At 32.6% G+C, this 21371-nt stretch overlaps 3 protein-coding genes across 3 annotated transcripts; 2 read left to right on the plus strand and 1 right to left on the minus strand.

Moving 5' to 3' along the window:
- Positions 1 to 6902: 6902 nt before the first annotated feature.
- On the plus strand, positions 6903 to 9325 carry LOC125609512 (exocyst complex component EXO70I-like). Its single transcript, XM_048780996.1, has one exon. The coding sequence runs from the start codon at positions 6984 to 6986 to the stop codon at positions 8904 to 8906; it is 1923 nt and encodes a 640-aa protein (XP_048636953.1). The 5' UTR covers positions 6903 to 6983; the 3' UTR covers positions 8907 to 9325.
- A 4025-nt stretch (positions 9326 to 13350) lies between these two features.
- On the plus strand, positions 13351 to 15535 carry LOC125609513 (protein MANNAN SYNTHESIS-RELATED 2-like). Its single transcript, XM_048780997.1, has 6 exons — positions 13351 to 13623; positions 13848 to 13977; positions 14071 to 14141; positions 14222 to 14307; positions 14390 to 14945; positions 15019 to 15535. Exons 1-6 carry the CDS (start codon positions 13522 to 13524, stop codon positions 15295 to 15297), a joined length of 1224 nt encoding a protein of 407 aa, XP_048636954.1. The 5' UTR covers positions 13351 to 13521; the 3' UTR covers positions 15298 to 15535.
- A 1382-nt stretch (positions 15536 to 16917) lies between these two features.
- LOC125608555 (metal tolerance protein C4-like) lies at positions 16918 to 17675 on the minus strand. Its single transcript, XM_048778976.1, has 5 exons — positions 17625 to 17675; positions 17476 to 17548; positions 17318 to 17385; positions 17143 to 17203; positions 16918 to 17042 (listed from the first exon to the last, which is right to left on the minus strand). The coding sequence occupies exons 1-5, from the start codon at positions 17673 to 17675 to the stop codon at positions 16918 to 16920; spliced, it is 378 nt and encodes a 125-aa protein (XP_048634933.1).
- Between the last annotated feature and the right edge of the window lie 3696 nt (positions 17676 to 21371).

The following is a 21371-nucleotide window of genomic DNA, read 5'->3' on the forward strand; positions in this document are numbered from 1 at the left end:
TCAACAGTCCGATATTTAAAGTTAGTATAATTATTTATTTATTTGTAAACATAGTTATTGACGCTATGAATATAAATGCTATTAATTGTTATTGATAATAGATGGTATCAGGGATGGGGAGATCAAAGCATCTAATAGATGAATCAGTTGCTGTCAACGATTGTAGTCGAATACTTTTTCCACTCAAAATAGTACATACCGAAATCCCCTATATATTAATCATAAAGCATTACAACATATTTAGAATTCTTAGAAAAAAATAAATTAGTCCATACAAACATATACAGTGAAACCTCTAAATTAACAATGTTGGAACTACACCTAAAATATAATTTTTTTATTAATTTATAGAGTTATTAATTTATCGATATACTAACTGAACCAAAAACTCAATGTGGATCTATAAAATTATATTTTTTATAGATATTTTTAGTGTATATTAATTTATAGATTATTAATTTAAAGAGGTTATACTATACTAGGATTTTTATTAAACTAACTATCAAATTAATTAATAGTGTACAAAAGAATTTTTTTTCTTTCCTTAAATAAAAACTACGAAATTGCCTAATATGATTAACATATATATGATAATTAATGATTATGAATAATACATATTTGATAACAATTTTTGTACCCTCTTTCTTTTTTGTTTAATTTTATATTATTAAAATAAATTAAATAATCACATTAAGCATATACAAAAAAAATTAGATTTTTTCTTCTATGTTATATTTTGAATTTTTAAAGACGACTATAAATTACTAAAATTGGTAAAAGTCCCACATTGAAGTTTTTGTGATCAATCGTTTAACTTGTTTTTGCTCAAGCAAGATACAAATGATCATATTTCGTAGGGGTGGGCGTTCGGACACCCGTTCGGATTTGTATCAGGTATTTCAGTATAAATGTATGAAATCAGTTCGGCTATTTCTACACTTCGGGTCGGGTTCGGGTATTTTATGTTTGGGTTCAGATATTTTTTTGTCAGATTCAAATATTTAAATTTTGAAGAAAAAATAAACAAATTATTCATTGTTTAAGTTTTTTGTATTTAAAATATATTTTTAAGTTAAATGGTTTTCAAATTTTTAAAAGATTAAACTATCAATAGGTTTGAAGATAAAACTTTAAAAATAGAAAGACACTAATTTAGTTGTTGTTTTGAAATTTTAGATGAACTTTTGTTAATGCAAGAAATAAGAGTTTGATATGTATTTTAAGTGAGTAACAAATTATTTTTTTTCTAAAATTATATGTAAATTATCTAATTTTGAGCAATGTGCATCATTAATAAAATTATTTTGAATAAAATGAAAGAATTAAACTAGAAATATAAGGTTAAATATATTTATGTTTGGTTATCTTCGGATATCTGTTCGGGTTCGGATATTACCCGTTTAGGTTCGGGTATCTAATCTCTCCGAATTCAATAATCGTTCGGGTATTTTGCTATTTCGGTTTGGATTTTTGGATCGAATTCAGATACGGATTCGGCTATTGGATAAAATGCCAGCCCTAATAAATCATATGAATATGAAGTCTCATTAACAGATATATATATATATATATATTAATATCATTTAAAATAAATTATATACTATATAAAAGTATACAAATATGTTAACTTCAAAATTTATAGTAAAAAAGTTATTGAGATCTTAATATGTTAATTTTGAAATTTGTATTGAAAAATCTCACATTAAAAGTTTTGTAGTTAACGGTTTAAATTTTTGTTACAGTAAATATACAAATGTTAAAAAATCATATGAGTAAGTAGTATCAGTAATAAATATTTATACTAAAATATACTATATATCTATGTCAATATCACTACAGTTTAATTTATATCATATAAAATAAATAAAATGATTGTTTTGATTTATTTATCAAAAACGTTATTGTAAATTAACAAAATGTATTGATTTTGATTTATGTATTTACTCTTATGTATATACTTTTATGTATAAAAATTAGTTTTTAAATATGTAATTTCTAATATCTTATTTGATTTTGACAATCCCAGAAACACACTTTTTCAAATCGAAGTGGTTTTTAAGATTGGAAGCACTATATATATTATTTTATTCAGATTAAATAATTTAGTCTTGATTTTTATTCTTAAAAATTTTTTTAATGAAATATCATGACAAAATTTTAATCACCTCATTTTGAGTTTGTTCGAAGAACGAGAGATTTGATCATTCTTCTAATATTTGTTTCTCTCTAATACCCTATCTAGCTATTATAATTGTAAAAATGAGAGTTTTGTACTATTTCTTATAAGTTTTCTGGTTTTTCATTTAATAAATCAAAAAGTTATTATTTATACATAGTTTACATATACTAGAATTGTAAAGTATTATACATATTATTATTTGTATACTATTAAGTAACTAAACCTCAAAAGCCTAGGCTAATAAAATAAGTAATTTGCTTTGTTATTCTAGAATTAGATGATTTTAAGACCGAACTGGTGAATAGACACACATTTATATTTCGAGTTTGTACTTATATTATATAACAAATTGATATATTAGATTTGAACACTAACCTGTTAAAAGAGTTTGTCTGTGACTTTCTTCAAAATTTTGATTCTTAGATATGTATCTAGAGTGAAACTAATTTTCAAAGATGTCAATTTTGTAAATTGACACTTATGTAATTCATCAAATTTATAGAATAAGTTAAAAAAATAAACTAAACTCATATTAGTGAAACAAAGACGAGAATGAAAAACACAATTTTAGAGGTAGAAAATTCACTTATGGAGAGTCAATAGTAAACAAATCGAGAGTAGAAAACCTAATCTCATTTTATTTTATACATTTGAAGTCTTAAAAATAATTAAAATGAGTTGTAATGCATTAACTCTTCAACAATGATGATAAATTTAAAAGATCAACATTTGTATTCGTCATTTTACAATCGATAAAGACTGTAGTGTGTGGTTTATTAAAACCATTTAATTAACAAACATTATTATATAAACTCACTCCGCGCATGTGTGTGGATAATCATCTAGTTATAAGAAGTAAAAAAGAGGGTTATTTTTCTCATCGGAAGATTATAAAATACCAAGTCTCATTATATATATATATATATATTTATGTGGCAGTTAATTATTTAAAATTGTCAACTGTAAATAATTGGATCAAACATTTATCCACCAGTCATGATCCTAATATAATAGAATAGATCATTTTAGATTCATCCTAATTTAACAGAATAGATCATTTTAGATTCAAACATATTTTACAACTCTACCTAAAACTCATTTGTTTTTTTTTTTTTTAATATCAGAACTACAACATCTATACTATTAAAGAATGATCCTATTTAAAAAATTTATGATTCTACCCTTAGATTTTCATCATATTTACAAAATAATAGAAATATCCTATATTTATGGTAACAAATAAATTTTCTTTACAAACCAAAACAAAACCATAAATGCTAATTAACTATTAGCATTTACTACAGGTAAAGCTTTATCATATCCATATCAATTTTTTTGACCAGATTTCTTTTTGTTTTGAATAATTAGATATTTTTAATCATATGAAATATACTTAATTTTGCGGATAATATATAAATTAAACTAATATAATTTATTTATGAGATACAAATTAATTGATGTGTTTTTTTGTAGTGTATATTTCTAATATGAGAAATAACAAAATCATAAACTTCCCATTTTACAATTTTTATAGTTGAGTTTTATATGGTTGGAACAAATATATGCATCTAAGTAAATAAATAAATAAATAATCGTTAAAAGTTAAAATCGGCAAAGAATAATATTAAAATATACAATGTGAAATATATTTCATTTTTTCAACTTATATAGTAGTGTTTTTATATAATTGGAACACATACATGCATCTAAATGATTAAAATAAGGGAAATTGGGTCAAATAACCAACAAAAAAAAACTAAAATTCACTATCTAACCAAAACCACGATCTCTTTCCTCTTTTCTATTCCTATCTCTCTCTACCCTTCTCTCTACAAAACTAATTTTCCCTTTTTATTTGGTTATTTCACAAATAATCCCTTAAATAAAATATTATCATTAAAAAATAAAATGTGCAAAAAATAATATTAAAATATGTAATGAGAAAATATCTTTAGTATATAAATATAATACTTTAGAATAAATTAAAATTAATACAATATTTTTCTAAAAAATAAATTCTTTAAAAATAATTTCATAAATATAAATATAAATTTTTTATATATCATATCTAATATCTACGATGATAACATAAACAATCAATAAATTTAAAATGAATATGGTTATCATATATAAAACCACATAATCTTATAATTAAAAAAAATTCTCATAATTAAAAAATTTGTAGAATTTTGAAAGAGAATTAATCCCGCGCTTTAAAGCGCGGGTCAAAATCTAGTATAATATTAATTTTTGGCACAACAGTTATTCTAACTCAAGACCTCTAACATAATAGTTAGAGTTTCTTTCAGTTAAGTGAACGACTTTTAATTTTGTAAATATATGGTGCTACCTAGAACAACTATACTAATTAATTACTTTTAGAGCCTCCCCTATGATTACAAACTTATGTTACCAAGCTCTGACATATATCTAAAATTTATTTTATATGAACTTATTTTATATTCTGTTTATAATATTTTGGATTTAGATATTTTAAGAATCAGATTAAAACAGAAGTTGAGTACTTGGTTTGTTTATGGATACTCATTCCGGTTTGGATACTAATTGAAATATTTGAGTACTTAATTAATCGGGTGCAATATTTTTTCTCTTTTTGAGTTTTTTTAATATATGTTTTCTTTTTAACTAAGAAGAGTTAGTCACCCACGTGGTCTGAAGCCAGCCTTTGCTGATACCAATAACATGGTGTAAAGCATTTTTTCCACCCGATTTTCGAACTAGAACAACACCTTTGATTAAACAACCTGATCTACTACTACATCCGGTAATAACATATATACGGTCATGTTTGAATAACACTTGATACTTGAAATAACACTCTACTCTATGTTTGTGTACTTTGTAAGAGTGCTCAAGAGTGCTCCCAAAACGAAAAACCACTTTTTCTTCGAGTGCTCCTTTTCTTGTCAGATATGGGAAGTATCCTGCAGAGTTCTTATACCAATGGCTGGAATGCTATAATGCATTTGCTTACTGATGTGTCAATGGAAAAGTATAGCATTTGCTTACTGATGTGTCAATGGAAAGAAAGAGGCTCTTTTGTATCTGTTATGCTTTTCAAGCAGCGGTATATACGTTATGGAGAGAAAGAAATAAGATAAAGCATGATGACAAGCCATTATCTTTGCTAGCATTGAAAAAAAATGATTGAAAAGGAGTCAGAAACAAGCTTTGATGAGAACAAAGGATGGAAATAGTATAAAAGGAGTGATATTATTTTGGTTTGGAACAAGATTGTAAATATTTCAAAAATTATTAGGAGTATCAGTAGGTAAGGAGTTTCTCATTACACAAAGGGCACTTGTTGTAAATATTTTTTTGCTATGAATAAAATTTAATTTTCATTCGAAAAAATAGAAAAAAATACACTATGGATCTTTATAACTTGAATCAGATACAAATTTTAGTTTTTTGGTTAGAGTTCATTTTATCATTTAGTTACAAATGTACACGTCTACCTTTTACCATAGTTTCTTAGAGATTAAGCTAAGACTGAGCTAAACCTAAGATTTGCTGGCTTGTTTTTCTTGATTGGTTAGGGCATCTCCAACCCTACTCCATTTTCAACTCCAAACATCATTATGGAGTAAAATCTTCTCCAACCGCACTCCATTTTGGAGTTAAAAATGGAGTAATGGCTAGGGTTACTCCATTTATGGAGTAATCTTACCCATTACTCCATTTTGGAGTTGAACTTTTTTTATTTATAAAATGATCCTTTGAATCTTTAATGTTTCTATTTTTTACTTAAATAATATTTAAAATGATTCAATAACATGAAATTGCAGAAGATGAAAATGAGCGTGAACTTGATGCACCAATTGAACTTGAAAGAGAAGCTCCACCTCCAGATATTGAAATTGCAGAAGATGAAAATGTCCGATTTCAAAATTTTCTTGCTCGATTTAGGAATATCAAAAATAAAGAAGCTCATTTTTCATTACGAAATGCATTAGTTGATCATTTGTGGGAAAAATATTCTAATGCTCATTGTTGAACCTATATATATGTTGTCTTTTTTAATGATTTCTTGTACTTTTTAATAATAAATATTTAATTCAAATAATTTATATTTTAATTATTATCGTAAACATAAAATAATTGGGGTTAATTGGTAAATTTTTATAAGTATAAGATTTTATTTGTAATTATTAATAAAATAAAAATGAAATTATTTAAGAAATATTATTTTTGGAGTAGAAAATGGAGTAATACATTGGAGTAAAACCTTACTCCATTTTGGTGTTGCACCATTTTGGAGTAAAAAATGGGGTAATACATTGGAGATGCTCTTAATTGAAATCTAAACTGAAGAAAACAACAGCTCATTTACTTCCCCACGAAATTACTGAAATTTAATTATTTTCCAGTGCAAGGAATTTCGTGTATAAGTCTGCTTTGTTATTTTGTAGTTTTCTTTGGCTTTAAGCACATAAATGCAACAAAGAGAAGACAATTTCATTTGACTTTTTAGGCCAAAGTTGATTAGATGATCAAACTGTAGAAACTCAGAATAAACGGTTGAAGCAATAGATAAAGATGGTTGAGCTGACTATAACAAATAAAACAAGACTTAGATTTTGCTTTAAGTTAATGATTAAAAAAATGTCAACAAGTCTTTTAAAATAAGACCAAATCTTTGATGTTGTGGCTTATCGGAATAACACTGGCAATTGCTTGGTTTGGTGGGTTTGGTAAGACATTTGGTTTATCTACCAGAGGATTGCTATAAATCCATGTGAAGTTGTTGAATCATGTTAGTGAGTTAAGTAACAAACAAACAATGAGCCTTGAGAGACTTCAAGCAATGAGAAGTTTATTGAAGAGTGAGATGGAGAAGTCAGAGACATTCTCACTGGTTCTTGAAAAGACAGGAACCAAGCTTCAAGAAATCAACACCAAGTTGCTGTCTTTAGAAGCTGATGTTAAAGTAGATAAATGGAGATCTTTGCCTTTCTCTGATCACATCCGTCACACCATTGCACCTATCTCAGCTGCTCTGAGAGTCTTTGCCACGGTTCAAGAACTCGAGAGATCTCTCATGTCATGTAAGGATGTTCTTGGTTATGTTTCGGATGTTAAACGTCTTGGAGAAGCGTTAAAGCTTCTGTCAAGTAGCTGTGTTCTTGCTCTTACCTGGCTTGAAGAAACAATCCAGTTCTTGTCTGAAAACGGAATGCCTGAAGATCATCCTTGCGGTCTACGGTTCAAGACTTCGATAAAGCTTCTGAAGGAGTTGCAAATGACCGAGGCTCGTGCTTATCTTAGTGGTGGTAGTCTCTGCACAGCGTTGGAGAATCTTGAAACAGAGTTTGAGAGGATACTCGAAGAAGAGGAGGTTTTGTCTGAATCCAACATGAGAAAGTTGAAGACAATCATCAAGAGATTAGATGCTCACTGTGTACCTTCTTACATCAAGATCCGCACAAGGGTCATTCAGAAACGGTTTGAGAATGGGTATCTACACAAAACAATCACAGAAGATGACAATGTGCAGGACAATGAAGGAGATATAGATCAATGGAGATTTGACATGGAGATAGCTGTGAAAGAGATCTACGAGTTTGAGAGCAAGCTCTGCTATCAAGTGTTTGAAGATGTTGGAGAAGAACATGATGTTCCATTGCGTTGCTTTGGAGCAATAGCATCAAACTCAGGACTCCTTCAGCTTCTCAGGTTCGGATCAAGAATCAGCAAATGCAAGAAAAGTCCACCAAAGCTGCTAAAGCTCTTAGGTTGTTTTTCTACAATGGACAACATTAGAACCGAGTTTAACCGGCTGTTCAAAGGTGAGCTATGTTCAGACATACGCAGAGAAACACGGGAGCTGATTAGCAACCTCGTTAAAGGTGTCTGCGAGATCTTCTGGGAGTTGCCTTGTCAGGTGGAGCTTCAAAGACCAAACAACCCTTCTCTTGATGGTGGTGTACCTAAGCTTGTGAGTGTTGTGACTGAGTACTGCAACAAGCTACTGGGGGACAAGAACAAGCCGGTCTTGTCCAAGATTCTTGAGATAGATTTGGGGTGGAAGAAGGAAAAGTACCAAGAAGAGATTCTCATAGGTCACATCTACAACATACTGAGAGAGATTGCTTTGAATCTTGATGCGTGGTCGAGTTCCAGCAAAGAAACAGCTCTTTCTTACATATTTATGATGAACAACCACTCCCATTTTAGCGGTTTGAGAGAGACTCATCTCGGGAAGATGATGGGAGAGTCTTGGTTAAGTGCACATGAGCAGTACAGAGACTACTACGCAGCACTATATGTCAAAGAAAGCTGGGGAAAGCTCTTGTCTCTACTCACCATTAAATCTCAACCTGCGAGAAGAAAGCGAGCCCGCGAGTCCATTAAACGAACGTTACAAGACTTTGCCAATGGCTTTGATGAGATATACACAAAGCAATCAGATTGGGTTGTGGAGGATGAAAGGCTGAGATGGAAGATATGTCAAGCCATGGTAAGAACGGTTGTGCCGAGGTACAAGAGTTATCTACAGAGTTACATAATGCTTCTTGTTGAAGAAGATCCTATGAGACCTGGTAACGACTTGAGTTATACTCCAAAGGGTTTGGAGATGAAGCTAAAGACAATGTTTCAGAGCAAAGAAGAGACAGAGAGGACATACAAGTGTTCTCATTTTGTGAACAAAGTGATGGATTTGGAAGTTACTCAGAATTCTCACTTGACATTTGAAGCTATATGATGATACTTACATAAGAGTATTTGGTGAAAACAGATTAGCTCTACTTGAATAGCTGTGTAGTGTCTGCATGTGACATACAACAGGTCTACACTTGGCTAATTTAAATGCGCATTTCAAATTTATCTTTAGTTTTTATTTTTCTGAGAAAAATTTTCCTTACAAGTTTAATTTCTTCTTTTATTTTTCTAAGAATTTTTCTAAGAAAAAACGTCCATTTCAAGCTTATTCTTTAGGGTAGATATGATTAATGTGATAATTTGGGTGAATAAACGGTACAATCATTTCAGATTAGAAAAGGAAAATAGTAAAGACTTTGAACACGTCGCACTAGGTGTAGGTATATTTATCCGGAACAAAAAAACCAAACCGTACCGAACCAAAATAACCGAAATCAAAATTGAACTGTTCATAAATATCTAGACATCTTAGATTTCTGATATAAAAAATCAAAAACGAACCAAAATCGAACCGAAAGCCAAATAGTACAAAAACTTTTAACATGTTGGTTAAATCACTAGTTATATACTTAAAAATATCAATTATATTTAGTTTCTGAATAATTAAATATTCAAAATATACTGTTTATAAACCGAATTACCCAAATATTGTCTTGATCTGAAAATATTTATAATTAAACGAATTACTCAAAATTTTATCTGAATAACCCAAATTGTCCAATATTTAACTTGAAAGTACGAAATTATCCAACATTTTTATCCATATTATCTAAATTACCCAAAAACCAGAACCAAACTGAAACAAAGTTAGACCCGGAAATTTTTCAGATAGTAGCTGATTTCTGCCTTTGCTGCCGATCGAACCAAAACTGAAATAGCCGAAAACCAAACTGAATTTGCAAATAACCGAACAGTTCATAAATCTCTAGAACTAACAAATCAAAAAAAAAAAAATCCAAACCAAAACCGAACTTGAAAACCGAACGCCAAGACCTACGTCGCACGTTTGTAGATATTTTTTAGTTTGAACGTATCTTATTTATATCACAAAATACAAAACCAATTTACTATATGTCAAAGACAAATTAAATATATCCAACTTAGAATTCACATTTTTGCAGACTTTACACATTACATATATATTATTGGTATGTAATAAATGCCATAGCATGACATAAATATTTATCCCTATATATTAAAATCGAAACATTTATAATCTATACTATTAAAAAGGAAGGAGTTTTAAAAAATCAACCTATAAAAAGTTGTTGGATCCTTTCATTAGGCTTAACTATTTTTTTGGTCTCACCTTATATTTCTCTAACTATGCAATAATCAATTACCTTATATTTCTATAACTATAAAATAATCAATGCTCTTATTTATTATTCAAGTTAGTATGATAGACCAAAAAATTATACATAACTCCATTATACTAAAATATCATCTTACCAAAATATGTCTCATGAATCCATAACCAAAAGGTGACTGGTAAATTTAAATACCAAAACTATATTGTTCCTTGGTGCCACCAACTTTGCAACATTTCACACTATCATTTATTTTTTGACCAAAGGCTTCACTCTATCATTTTTTCGTTGATCGAAATGTGTTTTTTCAAATGAATATGTTGACCTTTTTTTAAATGTTTATCTACACAGCTTATACATCATAGATTCTCTTTGACTAACACTTCTAATAATTTTGACTATATTTTAAAGGAAGTTATTTTGCATACAGTTTAACAATTTATTCTAAATATATTGTTAGAGATTATTTTGTGTACTTTAGTTTAACAATATATTCTAAATATATATATTCTAAATATATTGTTATGATGATTTTTGATAAGAATATATTATAGATGCGATTGAAAATTTATATTATTAAAAGAAAATATTTTTAAAAATATATTATAAAAGAATTTATAACATCTATATAAAACTCTTTATTTTTTATCTACCATTAACTACAATAACTATAAATAATTTAAATATTTTAAGAAAATCCTATTATTATTTCTCATTTTGTATGATACACTTCTCTAATTATTTTTCTTATTATCATCCAATGTTATTGTTGTTATTCAATAACGTTATATACATCATATATTAAGCTCAAAGATGGATATATAATATTTAGATATCAGTTATTAAAATGAAAGTATATATCATACAACATATTATATCATGTCATCTAACATTATATAATTCTAAATATTTACAAAATCAAATTTAATAAAAAACACTTTAGCAAATCATTTGTTAAAACAAAATTATATATATTTATGTTAAATTATTTTTTGAAGTTTCATTCATCTCTTAAAATATTATTGAAGATTATTTTTTTCCTACCATGTCAACCAAATGCCGGGTCACACTTGATTGCATGTTTTTTTGAAGTTTGCATGCTTTAAATTAACGAGTTTTCATTAAATCTAAACCAACTTATGTACAAGTCATCGTGTTTACTGGTTCGACGACGGGTCCAAACTTGATATAAAAGTATTGTTCTCATCTAATTAAAAATAATTTATTTTAAAATAATAGATGCGCTGAGTTTGATCAATCCATATAATTTTTTTTGAAAAAATGTAATCAAGCGATTTAAAATTTAATTACATTAACTAACTAAATAAAAATAATAAATATTTTGATATAATAAAATTTTGTAACATAATAATGTATAACAAGACTAAAATACTAATTCATATCATATACTTTTATCAACTGAAAAATAAAAAGTGCGGGTCAAAATCTAGTAAATATGTTCATACACATGTTGAAACATATCAGCTTCACAATTATGTTAACTTTACAATACTTACGTGTCAGTTTTACAGTCATTTAACAATTAATGTATTCACATACTAATTTTTTTAACTCTATCGTAAACAATTTAATATGTTCACACATTAATTTTTAGTCAGTTCATTTTTAGTTTCCTCATTTTTAACCTTTGTATTAGTGAATTGAAGTTCTCTCTGGGTAAGTACTGAATAATATCATTGTTGAAAGAAATAAATTACAAAATCATTAAGATACATATCAATTAAAATTCCGGAATGATAATGTTTTTAGAAATTAAAAGTTTCGTATTTTGTCGAACTTGGCCATGGTTGAGGTTTATCCATACGAAAACAACAAATAATGATGATTGGCTATGAATTAAGGAAACTAATGTGAAAAATACCACACACAAAGTTAGATCTTTAGTTTAGTCAAATATTATTTTTCTTTACAGAGTTTTCATATCAAGAATTAGAAACATAATCAGATTGTTTGAAAAAAAAATCAGAAATCAGAAAAGTTTAAAAGAAAAGAAAACTCAGGAAATCGATTGAAAAACAGAATTCATGTACTGTGTGAAGAGATCACATTATTTTCGACGCATCTCTAACCTATTTTACTCGATTGTATCGTGTTTTTATTATCTTTACCAATAATTTATTATACGAAAGTACATGTTATTGATTACATATTACGTCAATTTTGGAACATACCAACAATATTGACACGACGCCCAATCATTTTTATTGATATTCTTAAAGTATTTCTCAATAATTATGTACGTAAAATAAACCCATCATATTTGTTTTACATTTATTTATTTTTCTTTATATTAGTAGAAGAAAGTAAGTTTGAGTAAAATATTCGGATCCAAAAAACCAAACAGAACTTGATTTGAAAGTACTACTAAACACAAACTAAAACTGGTTAAGTACTCAGATGAATCTAAAAGTTTAATATCTGAATAACCAGACCCAAATCTGATCTAAACTGAAATATTTTGGATACCGAAAATATGTAAAACAAAATTATATACTTAAATATATCAATAATTTTAAATTTTATATCTATTAGATATTCAATAATATGAAAATATCTAAAATAACAAAAATGTTCAAATATTGATATATATATATTTTCTCTATCTAAATATTTAAGCGGAACTATTTTTATGTAAATTTAAGTATTTAGTCTTACATTACTCAAAAATTTTATGTTTTATATTATTTTTATTTTCAGATTTGAGGATTAAGTATATTTGGATTTTTGTTAAAAATTACATAATTAAAATAGATATCCGAACTAGAACCCAAACTGCAATGATTCGAGCCAAACTCAAACCAAATTGAAACCAAAAATTTTAAATATTTGAATCATATTTAAATTACTAACTCTAAAATCCAAAATCCGAATAGATCAACTGAATCCGAATAGATATTTGAATCCAAAAACCGGATGTAATACCCGGTTTAATCAAAATATGGAACAACCCGGTTTAAATAATCTAATCAAAATATGGAACAAACCCGGTTTAATCAAATTCAAAAGTCGGTACGTATCAAAACCAACTAGTTGAGAGTTAACTACCAGAATTCACGGCGAGAGTGTCGGTGGTTGGTGCTACAGGCGTCAGTCACACTGACAATTAACACCCAAAGAATTATATAAAAACAAAAGTATCTTTTTTGACAAAATCATCAAAAAGAAACTCGCAGATTCGTGAAGTCCTTGTCTCCTTTTCTTTTCTTCTTTTGCATTTTCCTAACCATTCCACTAAATAATTCCCCTCAATTTCCGTGAAACCCTTCAAAACCCATTTGGAGAGGGAGAGAGAGAGGGAGAGGCGGAGAGTTTAAGAAGAAGAAGAAAATGGGCGTGGATTTGAGACAAATTGTGGCTGCAATCCTCACCATCACCATGTTTGTAATGCTCGGACAAATGCTTCACAGAGACTACTTTGATGCTGTTCAGGTACTTAACCATGTCCCTGTTAGTGACTGAGCTCACTTCAAGTGGGGTTCTGATCGAATTTGTGGATCACAGATCTAGTTTAGGGTTTCATTTTGTATCGAATGTGGATCATAAAGACTCAGACTTTGTAGACAATGATTGTGAAAGCTTCAAGCTTTTTGTTTTTTTTCTATAGCTGAAACTTCAAATGCTTCTCTTATTTGTGTGTTTGTGGTTTTTTACAGGAAAAAGTTGAAGGAGATGCACATGATATTGAGTTCCATGGATCAAAAGTAGCTGTTGTGGAAGGGACTAAAGGACCTTGGATGCATGATAGCCATGACCTTAAACCTTGTTGGTCAATCTCTTCATCTGGTATTTGTTTTCTTCCTCTGATCATTTCTGCTTTTTAAATCTTCTCTGCTGTTTTTTTAAATTGGTTTGCTTCAATGTTTTTTGGTGTTGTAGATGAAGCAGTATCGTCAAAGGGTTATGTTACATTCTCCTTAACTAATGGCCCTGAATACCATATCTCTCAGGTACTCTTCATATTGACTCTAATGGTCACATGTTCTCTTCTTTCCTCTCTAATATCTTTTGTTGTTTTTAACTTTTATAGATTACTGATGCTGTGATGGTGGCGAAGCATCTTGGAGCAACTCTTGTGCTTCCTGACATAAGAGGAAGCAAACCTGGTGATGAAATGTTAGTGTTTTCTTTGTGTTATCACAAAAGTTTTTGATGTTTCTCTGTGAGGTTTATGAACAAGTTTTAATTGCTTGACCAGGAACTTTGATGACATCTATGATGTAGATAAATTCGTTAAAAGCCTGGAAAGCGTTGTCAAGGTTGTGAAGAAACTGCCAAGCCACGTTTCTCTAAGAGACATCGCCATCGTTAAGGTCCCCACTCGAGTTGCAGAAGACTACATCAAGGAGCATATTGATCCCATCTTCAAATCAAAAGGGAACATTAGAGTCACAACCTACTTCCCTTCTGTGAACTTGAGGAAGACTTCGCTGGATGGCGAGACAGATCCTGTTTCTTGTTTGGCCATGTTCGGCTCCTTGGAGTTGCAGCCAGGAGTGAGTGACCTGGTGGAGTCGATGATTCAGCGGCTGAAGAAATCCGGTGGCCGTTTCGTAGCCATAGACTTGAGAGTTGAGATACTTGAGAAGAAGAATTGCCGTGTGGGATCCAAAACCTGTTACAACGCACAAGAGATCGCTTTGTTCTTGAGGAAGCTTGGGTTTGAGAGTGATACAACTATATACCTGACTCAGCCTAGATGGGAGAGTAGCCTCAATATACTTAAGGACATTTTCCCCAAAACGTTTACTAAGGTATCATTCATTCTTTTAAGTATGTGAAGTTGTTAATTACCCTTTTGCTGATGTAGATTGTCTATTATGGCAGGAGGCGATAATGCCAGCAAGCAAGAAGTCGAAGTATCTTGAGTTAGAAAACTCAGAGTACGAGAATGTTATTGACTTCTACATAAGTTCGAGGAGTGATGTATTTGTGCCAGCCATTCCTGGTCTGTTTTACGCTAATACAGTTGGGAAAAGGATAGCTTTAGGCAAGCCTCAGGTTCTTGTTCCTGCGGAGATCTCAGGAACGTCTGGTCTTTCTACTGATTACATCTCTCCCTATATCTCAAAGAAGAACCACTTGGCGTATTCATGCTTTTGCTGAACTTCTCTATGAAGGGAAACGAGTGATCTTGAAAGTACATGAAAGGGTATAGCTCACCAAAAGTGTAAGCCATCTAGTTACCAGTGGATTTTTCAGGTTGTTTATTGACAAAGTTTAGCTCTATACCGGTTCGAATTTTAGTTTTTAGTATTGTTGTCATTGGGGTTGTCTTGTTTAGGAAAGAAAAACTTTTGTAAGTTATCAGTTTGAATCTATTGGCTCCTAGCTTTATATTCTAGTCATTTGGTAACTATGGTTTAGTGTGAGAAGGAGGATACGACCAGACATAACAACTGTGCGAGAACAATGCAATGTATGATCTATCTGAGATAAAAGCATCAGAGATAAGAGATTTAGACACACAATATGTAGATGAGATTTTGCCAGGACGTAAATTAAGATGAGCCAGGGGAGATGAAATGTTGAGATTACTGAATCTCTCATGGCATCTCGACCACTGAGTCTCTCTTGTGTTGTCTCTCCCCAGTTCTTCAGCGAGCACGAGCCATCTCTAAAGCCAGACACTCGTTGAGTTCCATAACAATCTGGCTCATGTTTGGTTTTCTTCTACCTGTGCAAGGTCACTGTTGGGATCAACAATCTCTACAGCAACGCCTTTCACCGGGAGATTTCGCTTTTAGTAAAACCCACACTCTTCCCAAAAGCGATGGTCCATTGGAACAGGCTTACCAGCGGTCTAGTTGGTGGGTTCAGAAGTCACTGGTCCAATTGGAGACTAACGGAACTACTAGCCTAAGCTGATCCGAGCGCCGAACTCCACTTGGACCCAGTAACTCGACCTCACCTAACCAGTACCGGGCAAATCGGGACAATATCCCATCACCTTGTTGTCTCCACTCGGATCACAAGCTTGCGTTACTAAGCTCGACATTAAGTACTTGTGCACTAAACTTATATATACATGACGTAAAAACTTGTTTTGTCCGATGTGAGACTTTGATTTTTGTAATAAATTAGACTTAAATTAAAACTGTATCAGATTAAACCAAAAAAAAAACAAAACCGGTTGTATAATATTGGTTTTTCTTTTTTCTTATATAATTGTGTCACCACCGTTGGTACCGTAATTAAAGCCAGAAGTATAAACATAAGGTGTAATTGTGGTGGTGCAAGTGCAACCAATGACAGTTTGATGAGAGTGGTTTCTGAAAGATCAGTCTTTCGTGAGAATGGTTTATGTTATTACGTACTTGCCTAATGCGCTAGTACCAAGCAGCTCGATTTTCTCTAGTTTGTGCATAAAGTTTACTTGCTGATGATCAAGAAAATCACTTTGCATCGCTAGTAGTATTCTCTAATGGAGATACAATTGTTGCCCTATTACAAAACAAAACCTTAATCCTTTTTGTTTTGGTAACTGACAAAACCTAAATCCTTTGTCTTTCGAGTAAACGTAGAGCAAAAAAGAGTCGAACCTACACGAGTATGGAGACATAACACTCACATACCTGTGATTTTAATGTGATTCTGTCTATTTCTCCAAGAGCGCCAGGCTTCTTACTACAGCCACACCTTTGGTTTCCATTATTTAGGCCAAAATAGAATTATCCATAACTACTACTCAGACCTTGAAGAACAGCAACTTTTTTTTTTTTCAGATCATAGAGATTGGTCCATGGGATTGTGTGCTTCGATGTCAACGTGCTGGATTCCAGGGACAAGCTCTCGGATCTGTTTCTCTAAACGGATTACTTCACTTCCTAAAGCCGTTACAACTTCCTCACCTGCAACATCATGCCTTACTTACTCAGCTTTTGTTTCAAGCTGGGAAAATAAAACTGTGATGACAAATCCTTAAGTAGAAGAACTTGGTGCACTGCATACCGTAGTTTGACATAATATTGAGCATTGCAGGATCATCTCCTTTCTTTGCAGCCTCGCGAAACTGATCAAATACACCACACTTTTTTCAGATATTTATTTTTTAAGTAACTAACCACATAGTTAACTAATGGTATTGTTCAGAGATAGTGAGATAAAAGGCTGCAAATATAGTTACCAGTTTTGCCCACTCTTCACGCTTAGTTCTCTTCAAATAGTTTTGGACAACAACCTGCCCATTGAAATCTGTTTGCACGTATAGCAGTTAACACAATATTGACCAATGGAATCACTCCAGAAACCTATAATAAACTTTGGATACTTGAAGAAATTAACCTATTTCAGCTTTAAATCTGAAGGATCCAGGACCAATCACTTCACTTTTGCAATCATATAGAGCATCTACCACCTACACAACACCAAAAGTTTCTTATCTAAATGCTTTGAATATTAGGTTTCTGAGTTATAAAAGAAGAAATATGTACCGAGTCGTTCTTTAAAAAATGAAGAATTTTACGCATGTCTTGATCATCCATTGCTCTTCCAATCTGTTAATCTTTTACCAACCGCTTGTGTTACACAACGATCACAATGTGTTACACACGAGTTCGAGAGAAAGAATAAGATAGACGTTTCAGGCTTATAAACTTTTCTGAAAATACTTTTGTATTATTGAGATTCGGTTATTAAGTTTACAACAGATGATTGATCTTTATATAGAGATCGAATCAATACAAGTATAAGAGACACAACTCTTTATACTAAAGGACACAACTTGAAGAGTTACAACTCTTTGTGTAATAACATAAATAACTAACTTATGTAAATGTATCAAGGAGAGATTAGATTATAGTTTAACACTCCTCCTTAATCATATCTCGACTTGACTCCAAGCTGCTTCCTTAGATCTTCAAATCTTGAACCGCCCAATGCCTTTGTGAGAATGTCTGCGAGTTGATCATCCCCTTTGCAATACTTCAGTTCAATGATTCCCTTTTGCTCAGCTTCCCTCACGAAATGGTACTTGATCTCTATGTGCTTCGTCCTTCTGTGTTGCACCGGATTCTTCCCAATTGCTATTGCTGATTTGTTGTCACATAAGATCGGAATGCCTCCTTCAAACTTCTGACCAAAGTCTTCAAATAGTCTTTGTAACCACACTGCTTGATTTGCTGCTGCACACACGGCTATGTACTCTGCCTCAGCCGTTGATTGCGCCACTGTTTGTTGCTTGCTTGACTGCCAACAAAACATGGCTGATCCAAGAGTAAACACATAACCTGAAGTGCTTTTCTTGTCTTCCTTAGAACCACCCCAATCGCTGTCTGTGTAGCCTAGAAGTCTTGGTTCTTTCACGCTTGTGAAGTACACTCCAAAGTTTGATGTTCCTTTGACATATCTTAACACCCTCTTGGCTTCTTGGTAGTGCTTCATGCGAGGTGATGACATGTATCTTGAGAGATAGGCGCTTGCATACATCACATCAGGTCTTGATGCACACAAGTACAAAAGCCCTCCAATGATGCTTCTATACTTAGTCGGATCTCCATACTCCTTGTCATCCTCAACTCCTTTTCCTTGTGGTGTAAGTGGGTTGCTTACACTCTTGCTGTCTCGCATCCCAAACTTGTCTACAAGTTTGTTTGCATACTTTTCTTGTGAAAGAAATATGCCTCCATTGTCTTGAATTACTTCCATTCCAAGAAAGTAGTTCAACAATCCAAGATCCACCATCTCGAATTCTTTCTTCATGTTCTCCTTGAATGTGTTGATGCTCTGAATGTTGCTTCCTGTGATGATTATATCATCCACATATAGACTCACGATCAACACATCTCCTCCTTGCTTCTTGATGTATAAGGCCGCATCATTCATACTCCTCTCAAAACCGTTTTGAAGAAAGTATGAATCTATCCTTCCATACCATGCCCTTGGGGCTTGCTTTAAACCATATAAAGCTTTGTGTAGCCTTAACACTTTGTGTTCCTTCCCGTGTGTCACATACCCAGGCGGTTGTGTGACATACACTTCTTCCTTGAGGTCGCCATTGAGAAAGGCTGACTTCACATCCATCTGATACAATTGCCACTTCATCTGAGCCGCATAGGCAAGTATGGCTCGTATTGTATCATGTCTTGAGACAGGAGCAAACGTCTCAAGGTAGTCAACACCATACTCTTGAGAGAACCCTCTTGCAACTAGCCGCGCCTTGTGCTTGATGTGATTGCCGTTTGCATCGGTCTTGATCTTGTAGATCCACTTCACACTTATCACATTCTTCTTCTTTGGCTTGTCCACTAGTTCCCACGTCTTGTTCTTCTCAATCATGGCTATCTCCTCATTCATTGCTTCTCTCCATTCCTTGGTACCACACGCTTCATCATAAGTGTATGGTTCTTCATTTGCATGAAGACAAGCTTCTATAGCTTGAGCCGCTTCATCAAGCTCTACTCTCGGTGCCCTTTCCATGATATCAACCATGGACTTGAACTTCCTTGGTGCCTCAGAAGTTTCTTCATCTCCACTACTAGTATCATGATCATCATTTTGAAAAAGAACAGGACTGAAAGTACCTCCAAATTGTTCCTCAGGACTGGATGCACCTTCGGTTTGTTCCTCAGGACTGGATGCACCTTCGGTTTGATCCTCAGGCGAGTGAGAGTCTTCCATAGACAACTCCAATGTCTTCCTCACTTCTTCTTGCCTTTTCCAATCCCACTTCTTTCCTTCTTCAAACTCGACATCTCTTGATACTTCAATCTTCTCATTCTCCAAAATGAGAACTCTATAGCCTTTGGATTGGTTGCTATATCCAACAAAGACTCCACGCTTTGCCTTGACGTCTAGCTTCCTCCTCTTTTGATTTGGGATATGTATGTAGCATATGCTACCAAACATTCTCATGTGTGACACATCTGGCTTGTGTCCACACCACTTCTCTATAGGAGTGACATCTTCTTCTATTGCCTTTGATGGCAGACGGTTTTGAAGATATGAGGCAGTGTATACCGCTTCTGCCCATAACTTGAGCGGTAAGTCTTGCTCTGCCAACATCGATCTAGCCATCTCCACCAAGGTCCTATTCATGCGCTCCGCTGCACCATTTTGTTGTGGTGAATAAGGCAAGGTGACTTGCTTATTGATTCCTTCTTCTTCACAGAACCGGTTGAATTCTCGTGAAGTGAACTCACCACCTCCATCTGATCTCAGTGTCTTGATGGTACAATCCGATTGCTTCTCCACCATTGCTTTGAACTTCTTGAACAGTGAGAATGTCTCTGACTTTTGCTTCATGAAGTATACCCAACACATGTGAGTATGATCATCCAAGAATAGCAAAAAGTATCGGCTTCCATCAACAGACTGGTGCTGCATCGGCCCACATACATCCGTATGTACAATCTCAAGCTTCTCTCTTGTCTTAGTTTGAGATTCCTTTGGGAAGCTTTTGCGTGATTGCTTTCCAAGTCTACACGCCTCACATGCTTCCTTCTTGACTTTAAACTTTGGTAATCCCTTTACCAAGTCTTTGTCTTGCATTTGTTGCAACCTTTTGTCGCCTACATGACCAAGTCTCTTGTGCCATGTCTCCATCTTTCCTTGCTCACTAGCGCTCAAGGCCTCTTCTACCTGAGCCGAACTCATCCTGATTCGATAGCTTTTGTGAGTCATTGGGATATCCATTATCCTCCTTCCTTTTGCATCATCTATGATGCATCTCTTCTCTTGGAAACTCACCCGGTATCCGCTTGAAACAATTTGTGGAACACTCAACAAATTTTTTGCCAAACCCGGAACCAAGAATACATTTCTGATGGTCTTCTTGCCACCTTTGGTCATGACGGTAATGTCTCCTTTACCGGCTGTCATGACTGTGCTTCCATTTCCAATCTTTATTGGAACCTTGATACTCCTATCAAGCTTTGAGAAGTAACTCTCCTCCTTTGTCATATGATTAGTTGCTCCACTGTCTACTAACCAGACATCTTCCATCACTGTTGTTGCTGCTTCGCTCGCACTGAACAACATGTGATCTTCATTTGAATCTTCTTCGAGACTCACATGTGCCTTCTCTTTCTTCTTTGAGTAGCACTGATTTGCAAAGTGGCCTAACTTGCCACAATTGTAACACTCCTTGTTACTTTGTGATCCTTCTTTGGATCTTCCTTCTTCTGTTTCCTCCAACACTCGCTCTCATTGTGGTTGTTTCTCTTGCAGAAACCGCACCACTT

The sequence above is a fragment of the Brassica napus genome, chromosome A5 (genome assembly GCF_020379485.1).
Source record: "Brassica napus cultivar Da-Ae chromosome A5, Da-Ae, whole genome shotgun sequence".
NCBI lineage: Eukaryota > Viridiplantae > Streptophyta > Magnoliopsida > Brassicales > Brassicaceae > Brassica > Brassica napus.